Source organism: Mesoplodon densirostris, chromosome 9 (assembly GCF_025265405.1).
Source record: "Mesoplodon densirostris isolate mMesDen1 chromosome 9, mMesDen1 primary haplotype, whole genome shotgun sequence".
NCBI classification, from domain to species: Eukaryota; Metazoa; Chordata; class Mammalia; order Artiodactyla; family Ziphiidae; genus Mesoplodon; species Mesoplodon densirostris.
This window is the reverse complement of record NC_082669.1, coordinates 18,995,569-19,010,180: the sequence shown is the minus strand read 5'-3', so window position 1 is coordinate 19,010,180 and position 14,612 is coordinate 18,995,569. Positions and strand designations below refer to the sequence as shown.

General features: G+C 35.9%; 1 protein-coding gene across 1 annotated transcript in view; it reads left to right on the top strand.

Annotated features, from left to right (window-relative positions):
- The window catches only part of COG5 (component of oligomeric golgi complex 5), a 283,477-nt gene that overhangs the window by 176,605 nt on the left and 92,260 nt on the right, over positions 1-14,612 (top strand). Inside the window, exon 11 of the mRNA XM_060108035.1 lies at positions 6,193-6,274. Coding sequence (XP_059964018.1) covers positions 6,193-6,274 — 82 coding nt within the window. The remainder of the gene's footprint in view (positions 1-6,192; positions 6,275-14,612) is intronic.

Below are 14,612 nucleotides of genomic sequence, written 5' to 3'. Positions count from 1 at the left end.
TGCGCCACCAGGGAAGCCCAAGATAACTTCTGTTAACATTTTGTATATGGTTTTTCTATAATATTTAGCTCTATACATTTTAACAAGTCCTATCTGTTCTGTCATCAAAAGGTATCTGAAATCTGACTACTTTTCACTTCTTCCCACTACCACCTTATCTAAGCCCCCATTTTTTAAAAAACAACAAGTAGATTGTACTGTAAGTATTCCTTTATCTTTGAACAATATGCATATAAAAGCCAACATTTTGATTTTACTGAAGTTCTTCTGGCTTTTCATTTTGTTCTGTGATGTTCATCTTGAAGTCCCTTCTGAATTTCTGTACCTTCCTTCTTTGTAATCAGACACAGCAAAATGGTTCCCCCGAAGGCGATTTTCCAGTAAAGATAACTTTTTTCTTTGCTTTATATTTGCTTCCCCAGGATCCCTCTGCTTTTATCCAGAAGATGATTAAGAGCTAATATAAAATTCACATCTGTTTGGTTTCTTTGATCAAGTCTGCAAGCTTTCTTATTCACAACGTGATCTCTCCACAGAGATCTCTGACACAGACTTGTTGCTAAATCTTTTACTTCCTCTTCTGTTTTGGTCGTAACTTAGTTATGTCTGGTTCCCTCAGACCTTGTCTCATTAAGTTCACTGTCTTATAAAATCTTTATCTGAACTGATCCTCACCTTCCCCGTCTGTATCAAAGATAGAGGTTGATTGTATCTTCTCTTTTCTCAGACTTACCCCTCTACTTTTGTTCACATTCTACATCTTATCCTTGTCTAGGACATTCTCTGCTTTCTCCAATATCAACCTTTCCCAGTTACTTCCTCCCAGGGATCTACCATCTAAAATCAAAACCAGAACAGAATCCTTGGTCCTGTATCCCCCTCAAAGTATTTCTTCTCTTCATGCCCAGATTTCCATAAGGTACTTTGTGTCTCTACTTTCTTGTTTCAGTTTTGCTCCAAACCACTGAAATCAAGCTTGTGCTCCACTGAAACAGTTGTTACTAAAGGAATTTTAATGACCCAACTACCAAATCCTTCTACTCACTTCTAAGACTCTTTTACTTCACTCCTTAGAGGTAATAACTACTTCTAATACTGGTTTCCTCCTTCACAGATATTACATCTCTTCAGAATCCTTCACTGATTCCTCCTTCTCCACCTACCCTTCCTTTTAAAACATTTTATTCATAAAATTTCAAACAGAAGCCAACATACAGAACCAAAGTATAGGACAGTGACTCTCTATGTACCCATTGTCCAGTTTCAGCAATCACTAACTTGTGACCAATCTTTTTTTTTTTTTTAGTAACTAGCTCCACCACTTCTCTTTCTCCACTCTAAATTATTTCTTCCCCAACCTTTAAGTAGTGTTTTTCCCCTGGGTCCTATCCTCAACATTCTTTTCCTCTCATGCCCCATGCAATCTACGGAAAAACTCACACATGTTAATAGTTTCTAACACCTCCAAATGCTGATAACACCTAAATCTCTTTCTCCAGCTTAGATCTTGTTCTTAAACCAGAGATTTGTACGTATTTAGTGGCCTAGATCATCTTCGCTCAGATGCCCCACAGGTTCTAGAAGTGGTAGAGACTGGATCTGAACCTTAATATCCTACTTTCAGAGTTCTTCTTCTTAACCACCGCTCTTTTCCTATATTTAAATAGGAAAATATAATTATGGTGGGGACCATGGGATGCTATAGATGTATATAACAGAGTGCACCAAACCTGGGGGAACCAAGAGAAGAGACACCTAAACTGACTCTGATGAAGGTGCTGGATTAAAAGCTGGTAACTGGGAGAAACTACAGAAGAACCTTCAGCAACCTGAAGGAATTTGTGCTGGTTGGATCTTTGACCTCAGTGATATGTAACAAGAGAAGTAGGCTGGGGCAGTCATGTCGTACAAGGCTTTGTAAGTCAAGTTAAAGGGGACTAATATGTTAGTATATCAGTCAAACAAACCTTAGATCAAATCCCAGTTCTACTCCTTTCTGTACTACTGTACTACTTTCTGTGTAATTCTAAGCAAGTCACCTTTTCTCTTTGACCTTTGTTTTCACTCTAGAAAGGCACTAAAAATGTCATAAGATCGTTCCACTCATTGTTTCAGTAAATATTTATTGTGTGCCTGTTATGTCCTGGTCACATTCTCGATGTTGAAATTGGAGTGGTAAGAAAGACAAAATGGGACCTCTGCTGTCATGGAGTTTACATTCTGGTGGTTGTTGTAGTGTTTAAAAAATGAGATAACATTCAGTGGTGCCTGTTACATAATGGACATTCAGAAAATGTTAATTTCCTAGCCAACGTTCACATACATTCTAATGCATGGACGCTTTGTCTGAGTTCTTCTCTGATTAAGTTAAAAGTACATACTTCTTGGCTTAGAAGTTTTGAGTGACTTGTCACTAAAAAGGAAGAAGTAGCCAGATTATCTGGGACCCTATGTTTTCTTTTAAAAGGTCATGTCTAGGACTTAGAATTTTCTTGTTTACTTAGGCAATTCTAAAAAGCCTTGAAGAATTCCTGTTACTTCTAGAAATCTATTTCAGTAATTCTGTGAATTACAAAGATGATTTGCATCAAAGGAATTTATGGTTAGTTGTAGGAATAGATAATGACACATCCAAAAGAAATAAAAGAAAAAGCCTCTAGAGAAGATAAAAGCTAACAAAAATCATCCACAGAACAAAGAAAACACAAAGAAAGCATAAAATGAGATGATAAAAGCAGAAACAACCTATTAGTTAAACATATTTGGTTTGTAATTTCTTATTAAAAGATAAAACAGTGTTTAAAAATAGAATACATTGTTTATAAGAGTCAAAAAACAGTGACATGACAAAAATAAAAATAAATAGACTGATAAACATTTCTCAAGTGAAAGCAATAGCGACAGTATTAATTTCAGATAAAATAAGACAAATAATGGTATATAGAATAAAGAGGGTCACACAAACTTTATATTACCAGTCTCTTCAACAAATGATGCTGGAAAAACTGGATATTCATGTGTGAACGAAAGAAAGTGGACCCTTACCTAAAACCGTATTCAAAAATTAATTCAAAATGAATTAAAGCCCTAAATGTAAGACCTAAAATTATAAAACTCAGAGTAGAAAATGGGGAAATCTTCATGACATTGGACTTGGCAGTGATTTCATGGATATGACACAAAATCACAGGCAACAAAAAAGTGAAATTGACAAATGGGACTACACCAAACTTCAAAACTTCTGTGCGACAAAGGAAACAATTAACAGAATGAAAAGGCAACCTACAGAATGAGAGACAATATTTGCAAGCTATATATCTTGTAAGGGGTTGATGTCCATAATATACAAAGAACTCCTACAACTCAACAACAACAAACCACCCAACTCAACTAAAAAAATGTGTAAAGGACTTGAATAGACATTTGTCTGAAGAAGACATACAAATGACCAACAAGCATATTGAAAGATGATCAACACCACTAATCATCAGGAAGTACAAATCAAAATCATAATGAGATATCACTGCACTCATTAGGATGACTTTTTCCAAAACAGAAAACAGGTGTTGGTGAGGATGTGGAGAAATTGGAACCCTTGTATATTGTTAATAGGAATGTAAAATCATGTGGCTGCTAAGAAAAACAGTGTGGAGTTTCCTCAAAAAAATTAAAAACAGAATTAATGTATGATCCAGCGATCTCACTTCTGGAGAAACACAATATATCCAAAAGAATTGAAAACAGGATCTTGAAGAGAGATTTGCCCAGCCATGTTCATTGCAGCATTATTCATAATAGCCAAGTGATAGAAGCAATCCAAGTGTCTGATGATGGATGAAGGGATAAAGAAAATGTGATACACAGACACACACATATATACATACATGCAATGGAATATTATTAAGTCTTTAAAAAAGAAGGAACTTCTGTTACATGCTAAAGATGGATGAAACTTAAGGACATCATGCTAAATGAAATAATCCAATCACAAAAAAAACAAATATTGTGTGATTCCACTCACATGAGGTATCTCAAATAGTCACATTCTTAGAAACAGAAAGTAGATAGGTAGTTTCCAAGGGCTGGGGGGAGAAAGAAAATGAGAGCTGTTGCTCAGTGGGTATAGAGTTTCAGTTTTGCAAGATGAGAAAGTTCCAGAGATCTGTTGCACATCAAGGTACATAGAGTTAACATTGCTGTACACTTAAAAGTGGTTAAGATGGTAAAATTTGTGATTTTTATCATAATTTTAAAAGTATAAGAATCGTTTCATGCATTGTTTTCTATGAACTTAAAACATATGAGGACTGGGTATTATTTTGTTAATTAAAGGGTATTAATTGCCTTTTATTAACTCAGCTAAATGATCCTGTAGATTTCCTTCTGGAGACATTGGGCTATTATATTAATATATTTCCTAATATTTAATGATAGGTACCTTGCTGACATAAATCCTACTTGTTTAGGTATATAATTCAAATACTGAAATCAATTTGCTGTTATATCTGAGAATTTTGTATTTGTATGCTTAAGCAAGATTGACCCAAGTTTACTTTTTTAAGTGTATGTATGTGTGTGTATGTAGAAGCATATATATAGTCACCAAATTTCCCGCATCTTAGACATCTTTCATATTTTTACCATTATGTTGTTATCTGTAGACTTTTCATATATGACCTTTAATATGTTGCGGTAATTACCTAGCTTGTTCCTAGCTTGTTGAGTGGTTTTATCATGAAAGTGTGTTGAATTTTGTCAAATGCATTTTTGTACATCAGTTGAGATAATCTTGTGGTTTTGTCCTTCATTTTGTTAATGTGATGTATTAAAATGGTTCTTTAATATGATGAAAAACATTATTTTTTTTACTGAAGTATAATTGATTAACAATGTTGTGTTAGTTTCAGTACAGCAAAGTGACTCATTTATTTATATATGTATATATATTCTTTTTCAGATTCTTTCCCATTACAAGTTATTACAAGATACTGAATATAGTTCTCTGTGCTGTAGGTCCTTGTTGGAAAAACATCCACTTTAAAGTGTATGATATACAATACACATATTGCATAAAATCTTGTTAATCTGAATCTATTTTGTGATCACTGCATAAGAAATTAGCAATTATTTGATTTGCCTTTTTATGATACACAATACCCATTTGAATTCAAAACAAAACTTATTAAAGAAACAAATGACAAAGAAAATAGATATATGCATAGGCATAAAAGTGAGAAATCAGTATTTTTCATTGCTCATTTTCTTTCTTATAACCTTGAAAAGTAGAATTTCATTCTTTGCAAGTACAAAACTAAAGCAGAATGAATGAATTTCCTAATTATTCTTTTTTATGACAGTAGTCATATTTGAACATTATACATATTTATGTTACTAGGGTGAACCATGTGAAACTGGCATTGTTGTACTTCAAAAATAGAATAACGGCAGTTTGATATAATATTACCACACGTGTAGAAGTACCTTAAAGGGCTTGGTAAAATTTCTGTAAGTGTCATTTTCTTTTAACAGTATTAAAGTACTTTGTCCAGTTTTAACAAATGACACTTAAACTAATATTTATCTTTTCTTTTTAGTAATTACTTTCTAAAATATGTATTAATAGTTGAGTGACAGTATCCTGCTAAGCTGAGTAATAGTAATTCCTGTGACTTAAAAAAGCAAAAACAAAATTGTGTCTATACTTCAGGCAGTTCTCTTTCGTAATTGGTGAATTGTATCTTGGTGGTCACTCTTGGTCTAAGCATGCTTGTTCTTCATTTTCTTATGGTAACAAAAATTGCCTTCTGTATATAAAATGATGATGATAATAATTGTAATAATAATAACATTCACTGAAGATTTATTATATGTCAAGAACTGTCCCAAGAGTTTACTTTAATAAACTTTTAAAATCTTTGTAATAATCCTGCAGTGTGGGTACTGTTATCTCCATTTTACAGAGGGCAAGGAGGCACAGAATGATTTAGCAACTTGCCCAAGCTCACACAGCTAGTAAGTAGCAGAGAAGGATGAAGACATGAGACATGATTTGACTCATCTATATATTTCTACTTAGTTACTTAATAATTCCATTGTTTGATAGACTTAAATACATTTTTAACACTTTTTTGATGCTCTGTCTTATCCATTGTAATTAAAAAAAATAATACATCCCCTTTTTTTGGGTCATAGGATGGACATGCTGAAATTTTATACACATTTTGGAATTCAGTTACTCAAGCACTTTCTTCTCAGTTTCAGACAGCAACAAACTGTAAGTACAGTATTTATTTTGCAAATTGATTTCACAGTTTTTCAGTTACTTTAAAATTTAATATCAAGAAGTTTTGCTCTATTAGTTTATGAAACATATCTTTTAAAAACTCCTGGCTAATTGTCATTTCTTATGTTACCTATATATCCAGTTATATAAGCAATAAATTCTTTTTTTTACACTTTTAAAATACTTAGGATGTGAAATAAAATGCTCCAGAAGACTAAGTTAATTCTCCATAATTCAGTCAGAGGAACCTGAATTTTTCCTCTGTAAAGGGGTGATTGATGTTGAAGAATTTAGTTAAAGCTTGTACAGTATTTTAATTCCTAACAAAGATATATTAAAAGGCAGAGACCTTATAGCTTTTCCTTTATTGTTAAAATGAAGATTTGATGAATGAACAGCTGAAATACGCACATCATGAATTAAAAGTTGCTTAACCAAATATAATCCAGCAAATTTTTCTTACTTTGTTTTTGTCATGAAATAATGGCACAGGGTAGTTCTAAACAATGAAGTATACAAACTAGCTAATATCATATAACTGTTTTTGTCTAATCACTGAATGTAAGAGCATTGAATGTACCTAGGCCTTTTAAAAGTGTTTTCAGAGTTTGTATGTAGTTAACTTTTTATTCACATTTGCTGAGAGTACCTAGTAATGTAAATATTATTTAGTCCCTGACAACTCCGGATTGAATTAACCACACTACCTTGCTTCCATACTTCTAAAGGAGTGTGCAGCAAGGCAGTGACCACAGAGAAGGTCTTCATTCGTGTGTGGCCAGACAGAACTTAAGCAGAGGGTTTATTTAGGACTGATTCATTCTATTTACTTCTACAAATCATCCTACTCAAAGAATACTGTGCTTCTCCCTGCTTTAGGTATCTGTTTGGGTCAGCTTTTTTGAGATGTAATTTACATACATAAAATTCACCAACTTTGAGCAGAAAATTCTATGAGTTTTTGACAGATGTTTACATCCTTATAACCACCATCACAATTAAGATATAGAACATTTCTCTCACCAACACCCCACCCCCATGTCCCTAATGTACTCTTATAGTTAATCTCCTATTCCTACCTCTTGGCTCCTGGCAGCTAATGGTAAGCTTTCTGTCTGTATGAGTTAGCTTTTCCTAGATTTTCATAAAACTGGAATCATGCAGTATGAGTTCTTGTATAGCAACGTAGTTATTTTAAGGTTTATTCATGTTGTTGCATGTACCAGTAGTCCATTTCTTTTTATTGCTGATTAGAATTTCATTGTATAGATATACACAATTTATCTATTCTCCAGTTGGTGGAATAACTGGCTTATTACAGTTTGGGCTTATGAATAAAGCTACTACAGTCATTTACATACAGGTCTTTTGTAGACATATGTCGTCATTCTCTTGGGTAAACACATAGAGTGGAATTTCCTGATCATTTGATAAGTATATGTTTAACTTTAAAAAACTGCTGAACTGTTTCCCAAGATAGATGGACCATTTTTCATCCCATCAATAATGTATGATAATTCTTCTATATTTTCATCAATCCATGATATTGTCTTTTTTTTTTTTTTTTTTTTTTGCGGTACGCGGGCCTCTCACCGCCGCGGCCCCTCCCGCCACGGAGCACAGGCTCCGGGCGCGCAGGCCCAGCGACCATGGCTCACAGGCCCAGCCGCTCCCCGGCATGTGGGATCCTCCCAGACCTGGGCACAAACCTGCGTCCCTTGCATCGGCAGGTGGACTCCCAACCACTGCGCCACCAGGGAAGCCCTGTCATTTTAATTTTAGCCATTCTTGTGAGTGTTCAGTGGACTTTCATTGTGGTTTTAACTTCACTAGCCTAAAGACTAGTGATGACCAGATTTTCATAGGTTTGTTTCCCATCTGTATATCTTCTTTGGTTAAGTGTTTGTCAAAATTACTGACTTTTTAGTTTTATTTAATTTTTTTAGCTTATTGCTTGTCCTCTTATTATTGAGTCTTAAAATATCTTTATATATCTGATTCCAAGTCCTTTCTCAGATGTATGTTTTACAAATATAGTCCCGTCTGTGGTTTGCCTTTTCATTTTCTTAACAGTATCTTCCAAATGACGAAAGTTTTTATTTTTGAAAAATGTCCAATTTATCAGTTTTAGGAGGTAGTTTTTCAAATATTCAAATATAGTATTATATAAATACAGCCTTTCAATAGTTTCTTACTCCATGTATGAAAGTAATGGTTTTTCATGAAACCAGTTATGATGTTTTCTTTAATATTTAACTTTCATGCTATAAGCCAGTTGTGGAATACATTTACTCACATACCAGTAGAAAACACAAAGATGTAAATTGACCTACAAAATATATAAGCATAATTACAAAATTCATTAAAACCTCAGTTTTTAGAATAAAAGAAAGCAATGTAAAAGCTCATTGTTGCTGTTTCCAAGCATTCATTAAAACTGTACTTTATCACTTCAAAGCCTTTACAAAACCTTGGAGTTGTTGTAGACAGTATATTTTTTTTTTTAGATTGGTATATTCCTATTCTCTCTTTTTTTAAAAAAATTTATTTATTTAATTAATTTATTTTTGGCTGTGTTAGGTCTTCGTTGCTGCACGTGTGCTTTCTCTGGTTGCAGAGAGCAGGGGCTACTCTTTGTTGCAGTGTGTGGGCTTCTCATTGTGGTGGCTTCTCTTGTTGCGGAGCACGGACTCTAGGTGCACGGGCTTCAGTAGTTGTGGCACATAGGCTCAGTAGTTGTGGCTCCGGAGCTCTAGAGCACAGGCTCAGTAGTTGTGGCGCACGGGCTTAGTTGCTCTGCGGCATGTGGGATCTTCCTGGACCAGGGCTCGAACCCGTGTCCCCTGCATTGGCAGGCGGATTCTTAACCACTGCGCCACCAGGGAAGCCCTGTAGACAGTATTTTATTTTCTTTCTTTAATGAGTGAACTTAATTAACATTTTGAATATTTTCTTCTCTCAATATGGTAAGAACATACCAAAGAAATAACCTTAGGATACTTGAAATATTTCAAACCTTTAACCATTACATCTTCCAATATTGTTTATTATTGGTTGATTTAGCACATTTTTAGTAGAAATTGTATAAGGTAAACTTCGTCCCAACAAATCACACAGATATTAAGAGAGTATAACTCTAGGGAGTGGGACTGGAATGGAAATGCCCTTGTCTCTAATTCAGTCCTCTCTCTCAGTTCTGGGTCTGGTTGATTGAATTTTCTTCTTCCTCATTAATATTTTTTCCTACTTTTTTGCATGTCTAATAATTTGTGATTCAGTATCACACATGAATTTTACCTTGTTTAGTACTAGATACTTTTGTCTTCCTGTTAAGTATTCTTACTCTCGGGTACTGTTAAGTTACTAAAAAATAATTTGTTTCCTTTGAGTCTTGCTTTTTAGATTTATTGGCAAAACCTGAGCAGTGTTTAGTCTAGAGCTAATTATTTCCCACTACGGAGGGTAGACTCTACCAAATACTCTGTGAATTGTGAGGTTTTTTAGTTTGGCTTTCAGGAACAGGCACTCCTCCCAGTCTTGTGTGAGGAACAGGTATGTTCTCTCTAATCCTTTTCCTTGAGGAAAAATACTACAAAATTAAAATAAAGTGATAAACACCTGAGAAGCTGTTGGGCTGCACCCTACAGGCCTACAATTTCTGCATTTGCCCAGCTTCAAGACTGGAGAAAGAGACAGAGTCCATTTATGTAGCACATATAGTCCCTGGAGTGTACTGTAGTAATTGTTTAAAATTATAGACAGGCAATACAAAGGAGGTGCAATCATCTGCAGAGTTGAAGATTATATACAGTGTAACAGATTGTGTTAAGTAAGTAATATTTGGCAGAAAATATCTAAAGGAAAAATTTCCTAGTTAGGAACGTGTTCCTTCTGATTTTAAATGTTCATGCTTAATAAAAATAAGTTCTACTAGATATAATAAAATATAATCTAGGGGTTTAACAGTGAATTTACTTTATTTAAAAGGAAAGGGGCCTGAACTTGTCACCGTGAAGATTCAGAATAGCTTCTATAGGAAATGTGCTGCTTTAATTATCTATGGCTGATAGTTATTTCCAAGATGATTTCTAAGCTTTATGTCTGTTATTTCTCATTGTAGTTTCCAGATAATAATGTTTGTTCACCAACCTGTTGGGTTATGATACGTATATTTTTCAAGTCTCAATAGAAACAAGCAAAATAAACATTACCATTTTAAACTCTTTGAAATGACTTCATAATTCTTCTCTGTAATGTGATTCTCCCAGAATGTCTTATCCCCCTTAGTTTTCTCCATAGCTCTCATCACTTACTAATACACTATTTATTTATTTAGTCTGAACTCCTCCCTCCTCCCACTAGAATTTAATTCCCCATAAGACATGGAATACTATATTGGTCATGGTAGTAGTATCTTCAATGGCTAAAAGTGTACCTAGCACACAGTAAGCCTTCAATAAATGCTTGTTGACTGGAAGGAAGGACGAAAGACAAAAAGGAAGGAAGCAAGGAAGCAAAGATGCCAGTGCCCTTTTATAAAAGCATAAGCACTTAAAAACATTTTTTGAAATATGCTTAAAATGTTCTGGCAAGTAAATGTATTTAAAAAATTTAAAACCCTTTGTGCAATATTAATCTATCAAAACTCTTAAGCAACTCAAGGAGTTGATTCGTACAGTTAAGAAAGCTACATGGTATATATCTGTAGTGCTTTGGAACATCAAGTGTGAATAAGAGAAACGCTTTAGGAGATACGCACATTTGAAGATATAGAAAGCTTTAAGACTTAAAATATATGGTAAAACTCATTATCTTTACCTTTTTAAAGCTACAGTGATAAGTTGGGAGTCCACTCTTCCTTTGAAATAGGGAGATAACCAAGCTATACAATTATGAATACTTTAGTGTAGATTTAAAAAAATGTTAGAATGGTGTCCATGTTGAATGAGATTTTACTGTGATGCATTTCTTTTTTTTTTTTTGGCTGCATTGGGTCTTCATTGTGGCGCACAGGCTTTCTCTAGTTGTGGTGAGTGGGGGCTACTCTTCATTGCGGTGCGTGGGCTCCTCATTGCAGTGGCTTCTCTTATTGCAGAGCATGGGCTCTAGGTGTGAGGGCTTCAATAATTGAGGCACGTGGGCTCACTAGTTGTGGCTCGTGGGCTCTAGAACGCAGACTCAGTAGTTGTGGCGCATGGGCTTAGTTGCTCCGCGGCATGTGGGATCTTCCTGGACCAGGGATTGAACCTGTGTCCCCTGTGTTGGCAGGCAGATTCTTAACCACTGCACCACCAGGGAAGTCCCTGTGATGTGTTTCTTAAAAGTTAATGTACAACTTAAATATATATACTTAGGAGATAGATCTCACACCCTCATTTTAAGTACCTTTTAGAATTTTGATCCCTGCAACTGAAGCATTCTTTTGCTACAGAGCTCTAATGAGTTTACAAGGGACCATCCTGAGCACCATGTAGCACATAAAGAAGGAAACTTGGAGCTTGCTGAAAAAGAGAAGTCACTAGATTTGAGAGCTTGAGAGGAGTGTTTTTTAAAAGTACTGAAAGTTTGTTTAACCTGGCAGAAAGTAAGTCTAGTCATCAAGCAACTTTTTAGAAACTTTCTTTGACAGGACAAATTTGATCATATAATTCTCTGATAAAATCTTCCATTGATCATATAATTCTCTGATAAAATCTTGCAGATATATCAAATCATTATGTTGTACATACTAATAAATGTTATAAGTCAATTATATCTAAATAAAACTGCAAAAATAAATTTTAAAAGACTTGAAAAGTCTTTCATTGACTTTTCTTTTTAAAAATCATTCATTAAAGTATAATACAGTTGACCGTTGAACAGCATGGGGGTTAGGAGGACCGACGTTTTGTGCAGTCAAACATCCATGTATCACTATGGTTGGCTCTCCAGATCTGTGGTTCCACACCTGCAGATTCAGCCAACTGCAGATTGGGTAGTACTGTAGTATTTACTATTGAAAAATCCACATGTACGTGGACCCACACAGCTCAAACCCGTATTGTTCAAGGGCCAACTGTACTCATAAAGAAAAGGTATGTGTATCATACTTACATACCTAAATGAATTTTTCAAATCTCAATACAGCTGTGTTACCAAGATCAAGAACAGCATCAAGATCAAGAAACAGAATATTACCTGAATCCAGAGGCTCCCCTCATGCCCCCTTCTAGTTTCTGCCTCTTCTTCTCCTAAGAAGAGTAACTACTATTTTCTGATGGTAGAGATGGGGTTTTTTTGCTTTAATTATTTCTATTTCAATGAGCAATAATTCATTTATTTTATTTTTATTCATTTATTTTATTTATTTATTTATTTATTTATTTTGCGGTATGCGGGCCTCTCACTGTTGTGGCCTCTCCCGTTGCGGAGCACAGGCTCCGGACGCGCAGGCTCAGCGGCCATGGTTCATGAGCCCAGCCGCTCCATGGCACGTGGGATCTTCCCAGACCGGGGCGCGAACCCGCGTCCCCTGCATCGGCAGGCGGACTCCCAACCACTGCGCCACCAGGGAAGCCCCATTTATTTTATTTTTGACTGTGGTGGGTCTTCATTGCTGCATGCGGGCCTTTCTCTAGTTGCGGAGAGCAGGGGCCACTCTTCCGTTGCGGTGTGCAGGCTTCTCATTGCGGTGGCTTCTCTTGATGCGGAGCACGGGCTCTAGGTGTGTGGGCTACAGTAGTTGTGTCTCGCGGGCTCTAGAGCGCAGGCTCAGTAGTTGTGGCACACGCGCTTAGTTGCTCCACAGCATGTGGGATCTTCCTGGACCAGGGCTCAAACCCGTGTCTCCTGCATTGGCAGGTGGATTCTTAACCCCTGTGCCACCAGGGAAGCCCAGTTGTTGCTATGTTATGCAGATAAAATCATCCAGTTTTAATCTTGTTTTCTGACGTCTCTTGCTCCATGTTTCTAAGAGTCCTCCATGTTGTTGCATGTCCTTGTAGTCATTCCCAATGTTGTAAAATAAATCATTTGGTCAATATGCCATATTATATTTTATCCACCATATTATAGATGGGTATTTGGGTGGTTTCCCATTTTGAGCTATTTTAAATAATGCTACCTGTGACAATTCTGTCCTTTTTTATTGGGAATAAACCCAGGAATGGAAAATAGGTAGGTGTGGTAGACAGAATAATAGCCCTCCCAGAAATGTGCATGTGTTACCTTACATGGCAGAATGGATTTTGCAGATATAACTTAAGGATCTTGAGATGGAGAGATTATCCTGGATCTTCTGGGTGGGCCCAGTGTAGTCATCAAGGGCCTTAGAAGGGTAAGAGGGCAGTAGCAGAGTCAGAAGAGGAGATGTAATCGTGGAAACAGTGATTGGAGTGATGTAACTGCTAGAAGGGGACCACAAACCAAGGAATGGAGGTAGGTGAAAAGGTCAAGTAAAAACTCCCTTAGAACCTCCAGAAGGAAGGTAGCTCTGCTGACACCTTGATTTTGATTTAGTGAGACCAAATTTGTACTTCTGACCTCCAGAACTGCAAGATAAGGCACTTATATTGTTTTAAGCCACCAAGTTTGTGGTGACTCGTTACGGCTGCTATAGGAAATGAATATAGTAGGTGATAGAGTATGCATATGTTCATCTTTAGTAGACACTGCCAAAAAGTTTTCCAGTGTCACTGTACCAATTTAAACTCCCATTGACAGTATATGAGAGCCCCAGTTTGTCCACAGCCTGAATCACTTGCTATTTTCTGTTTTTTGTTCTAGCCGTTCTGGTGGATGTTTAGTCAAATCACATTGTAGCTTTAATTTTTATTTCCTTTGTGATTAATGATATTATTCATTTTTCCATATATACATTGGCCATTTGCATATGCTCTTTTACATGTCTGTTGATTTTCTATAGAATTGTATGTCTTACTGATTCATAGGATTTTATTTGCATATTATGAAGTATTTTGTTCGTTTCTTTTCTCTCTCTTTGGCTGACCATTTCAGTTCACTCTAGGATTGGGTTGGTTTGGGGTAGTTGCAGTTTTAGTAGGACTCAGTATATCTCTAATTCTCCCCCTTTTTTAGGCATGCTTCTCCCACGCCTCTAATTGAGAATTTGGAGGGTCTTTGTCTGCTTAGCCCTGAAATATTGAGGTTATCTATCTCTGTCCTCCAGTGGCTTTCAGACAAGCTCTTTAGCCTCCTGCCATGTGAAACTGCACAATTTGCTGAATGTCTTCACGGGAAGGAAGACCTGCCTTTGTTGGTAGCATTTTCTCTCCCCCCAGGTGGTCTTTGTTTCCTAAGATATGTTTCCACAAATATGAAGGATATTTTA